At 30.9% G+C, this 4,819-nt stretch overlaps 1 protein-coding gene across 1 annotated transcript; it reads left to right on the forward strand.

The window, feature by feature from the left end:
• The first annotated feature begins 1,061 nt into the window (after positions 1 to 1,061).
• Positions 1,062 to 1,635, forward strand: LOC116033165. Its single transcript, XM_031275924.1, has 4 exons — positions 1,062 to 1,138; positions 1,220 to 1,289; positions 1,388 to 1,486; positions 1,576 to 1,635. The coding sequence occupies exons 1-4, from the start codon at positions 1,062 to 1,064 to the stop codon at positions 1,633 to 1,635; spliced, it is 306 nt and encodes a 101-aa protein (XP_031131784.1).
• The last annotated feature ends 3,184 nt before the right edge of the window (positions 1,636 to 4,819 follow it).

Below are 4,819 nucleotides of genomic sequence, written 5' to 3' on the forward strand. Positions count from 1 at the left end.
TTTTTTGTGAATTGGAACTTATCAACTTCACCCACCAAAACATCATCTATCTCTCAAAGTTCTCCCTCTGTAATTCTGTATTCTATGCAATTCTTGTTTCTGTTGATAGTTTCATTTACCAATTGCGTAATTACTCAAATTTTTGTTTATTGAATTCCTATTTTCAAAATATGTGTGTGCTTTCTCACTAGTTTGTTTCTGTCAGCAAATTCTTCATTTTTTTTTTTCTATTTGACAGCATGAAATTTTTCTTCTTTGCAGTTATGATTATTCAGGATATGGTGGATCTTCTGGTAAGGTAATGAATGTCTAAAGTGCTACTGGATAGATACTTTGCCATAATTCACCTTAGTTGCCATAAAGAAAAGCTCAGAGAAACCGACTAGATCCTTTTCATTCTCTTCTTTGGAACATAATTTCAATGTGTTTTTTTCCTACTCATTATGTTACCTTGTGTGATGTGGAGGCCTTATGCATTAGTTTCATTCTTTAGAAGTGTTTTTTGCTTTTATTTAACAGCCATCTGAGTTCAACACATGCTATGACATAGAAGCTGTCTACAATTGTTTGAAGAGCGAATATGGAATTAAACAAGAGGATGTGATTTTGATCAAGACAAGGACTGCCACAGCTCTATCATTAGCCCTCCCAACCAACGGCGCCTTTGCTGCAGTTGCAGTTCTGTTCCAATACAGAGTTGTGAGGGCTTATGATGATGACGATGCAGAGACTGGGGTTTTCTATAGCAAACATAGTCTTGGAATTAAGGTTGAAAGGGTAAAGAGAGGAGAATAGGGTAAAAAGATGGAATTAGCCCGGCCTCAAACGGTCATTTGACGGAATACTTAAAGCTGGACCAAAAGTGGAACACGTCTAATAAATGTGGACTCAATGTGGCAAAAATAACAGAAGCGGACTAAAATTGGAAAATGGCCAATAAAAGTAGGACCAAAAAAGGAATTCACTCTTATTTGTATAAATTAATTGACTTATTTTTGAATTGCGTTAACATATTTGTTTTTAAATAATGTAGAAGTCATTGGTTGCTTTTGGTCATTTGCATGAAATCAAATGTGGTCTATGTATTAGACCCACTGCCATGTAACCGCGACCTAGAGATTAAGGCCCCATTGAGTGTGTAAGTAACTCCTAATAATATTTATTTATTATATTAACTATTATTATTCTTTTGAATTCACCTTATGAGAGTATATTATAGGGCATTTCGGTCAACAACAAATTTGAAAGGACAAAGAGCTAAAAATTTGTTAAAATGGAGGGAAATTAAGGTATATATCAAAATTGTTTTATATATTTTATAAGGTTATTAGTAATGTTTTATTGTTTAACTTTCTAATATATATACATCAAAATTTATAATTTGTAGTGTCCTACAGAACCCGGTAGTGTGGAGTGCGGATATTATGTCTTGCGATTTATGTTTGAGATATGCACTCAATACTATGAGTATGAAGATTTAGCATCGGTAAGTAAAATTTAATAAACCTAAAGAATTTTAAATTATATTTTATTAATGCTAAAACTAATAATTTGATAATTTTTAAATTTTTGTAGGCATTTGCGGGGTCAAAGTCCTACACGGAGAATCAAATCCATGAAATTCGTGAAATTTAGGCTAAATACTTTTGTGAAGAATGTTTATGACATTTTGTGTAGGTAAAGTGTTAATAATGTTGTAATGATGAATGTGTTATGTTTTATGAAATTGTAATGATGTATGTGTTAAGTATTTGGTATGTGTTAAATTTATGTGTTTACTATTAACATTATGTAGGTGTTTACTTATTATGTTTTATTTGGTATGTGTTAAGTATTTTCGTAACTTAGTTTTACTTTGAATTGGTGAGAAATATTTAGATTTGAAGTAGCTAGTGTTGAAGTTGATTTATTGTTGAAGTTTTGAAAACTTTGAAGTAGCTTTGAAGTGTTGAAGTGTTGGATAGGTGTGGTTTGATGTGGTATGGTTTGACGTTTGGTGTATGGTTTTGATGTGGTGTGGTTTGATGTTGAAAACTATGAAGTAGATTTGAGATTGGTGAACTTGTTGGATAGATGATGAATAGATTATTGTTTTGAGAATTTATTAGCTTTGAGATTTGTGAAGTTGGTATGTTTTGATGTGTATGTATTGAGAACTGGACAGAATTGTAAATGCTACAACAAATTATTTGGGGTGCACAGCAAAATAAATAGCATATTAAAAAAATTTTTAAAAAATGTCAGCTGCGTCCGGAACTGCCCAGTTCCGAATGCAGCTGGTATTTAATAAAATAAAAAAAAATTCAGCTGCGTCTAGAACTGCCCAGTTCCGGACGCAGCTGGTTGCTATCTGCGTCCGGGGCAACTCCGAACGCAGATAGTCATGGGCATCTGCGTCTACGGCATATGCGTCCGGAGTACTCCGAACGCAGATAGTCCAGAACTCCGGACGCAGATGCCTGTTTCTGTACTAGTGAAGTTTTAGATTTATGTCATTATTTGAATAATAATAATAATAATTCTATAGCTCATTTTAAATTGCTCTATTATGGTGTACAATTTAGATATGAGCTTGTTGAATTTCATGCATAATTGTTCACTAGCATAACATTATATTTTCTAGTTATGTGAATTTATATATGCCTTTAGAATTGCATATGTTAGGAATTAAAAATTCCTTGTTAAGTTGAACTTTATGTGTGGACGTATATATGGTAGTGCATTATGTTTAAGCATGTTATGACCGTCTAAGGTGTTCACTTGAGATTAAAAGTCTTTCCATAAGGTGAACTATTAAGATTTGAAAGATTATTCGTCAATTATGCCTTTTGTGTGGGAAAACATGACTAGGGAGGATACATGGAATTGTTTATCACATTGTTGCATAATTGTTTTTAGGCTTTACAGCTGATGCCTAAAATATCAAGATAATCATCTAGTGATCATATAATTTTGATTAATTAAAGAGTAGCCACAATATTTAATTGAAATTTTGTGAGATCACATACAGTCATAGACGTATTGGTTGTGATTAATTATATGATATAATGAAATTTAGCCCACATGCAATTTTGTTATGTTCATATGATTAATTAGGGTAAAAACACCAAACTATATATGATCGTAATTTTGCCCACAGGCAATTATGTATCATACTATAGTTTTTGTGAGTTTTATCATTACAGATAGGAAAGTCAATTTATTTATCATATGGTTATGATATAAATTGAGAATTGTCATCTTCTATCATAAAGTTTTGATATATGTACATATTCAAAGAATATTATTCTTGAGGTTTATCAACATGAAGGTATTAGCTTAGTTTCTTTTGCGTGTATTTTTTATGCATTAAAAGGAAATTAGATTAATAGCTTGACACATTAATATTCTTTAATGTACATATATCAAGTGATCAATACAATTTCATAACTGAAATTTTTAATCACTTTGTGACTAATTACATAAACTATAATAAATTCCTATCGGTAGATTTTATCATAGCTTATGTAAATAGTCAGGATAAAAGATCAAACCTTACTTCTTAATTTACCCAGGCCACAAGGATTGAGAAAATGAACATGATTTGATAGTTTTATTATAAGCTTGCAAATGGATCTAATTGAATAAAACTCTAGCCCACATGCAAGTTTTATGTCACTAGATTCTTCTATCATTTTGATAATAATTTTATCATAAATTTTTAGTTGAGTCTAATTGAATAAAACTTTAGCCCACAAGCAAGTTTTATGTCACTAGAATCTTCTATTTGATTGTCATAAAACCTCAGTTCAGTCTAATTGAATAAATCTTTAGCCTACATGCAAGTTTTATGTCACTAGATTCTTCTGGTCAAATTGATGATCAAGATAAAATTTTATCATACCATTCTTTTTAGAATTTATAACTTAAGGTCGGTTATAATTTTATAAGGCATGGGTTGCATTGGCAACACATGTATTTTGTTAATCTCCAAAACTTAGTAACTTGAAATTGTTACTGTATGTGGCTTACTTGGTTTTTCAGCCCAACCACAATAGATCTTTTCATTATGAATTTTATATATGATATACTTTTGGATCCTTATATTGGAAGTGTACATATCTAGCCAAATTTCAACTAGAGCAATTTAATTTGTTCAAATAATTAAAAATTGTGTCTGTTACATGTACATATTTGGTATGTCCAACTATGGTGGGGAATTTTATTTTTATTCTTAGTTAAAATTAGTTGGACATGAGGATCGTTAGTATGTATGTATACCATTTATATAATGCTTAAGAATGACTTGATCAGTGGGAGTAATGTCTTGACTAGTGGGAGTGGTCATTTGATCATTAAGATATCCCATTTCAAGATTGTTCCACTTCAAGGATAAGACACCTTGCCTTGTTAATTATAAATAAGTTCAAATTGTTTGAACTACAAGTTGTGCAACATATTTATGAAAATGTTGTAACAACACTAATAGTTTTTATTTTAACAATGGCATGAAGTTTATGGTGAACTATCATGAGTTGAATTCTTTAGCATTTATTGGAGTTTTTCGTCCCATCAAATTGTTCCTGGGTCATTAAGATTTGAAAAGGCTCATAAATTCAATGTTGAGAGGTATAAAGCAAGCAAGGGCTCATGAGATTGATTCATATTGAGAAGTTTTAATTATATTGATACAACATTTGTGTTGTTTCATAAAGTTACATAAATAAATCCTCGTTATTGCTCTATGGCATAAAAGTTAGGTTTTTCCTTTTTATTTTGGAGATTATTTATAAGGTGTATGTTTAAAGTTCCATTGTAGGTTTAGACTTATTCATTTGTC

Source organism: Ipomoea triloba, chromosome 10, assembly GCF_003576645.1.
Source record: "Ipomoea triloba cultivar NCNSP0323 chromosome 10, ASM357664v1".
NCBI classification, from domain to species: domain Eukaryota; kingdom Viridiplantae; phylum Streptophyta; class Magnoliopsida; order Solanales; family Convolvulaceae; genus Ipomoea; species Ipomoea triloba.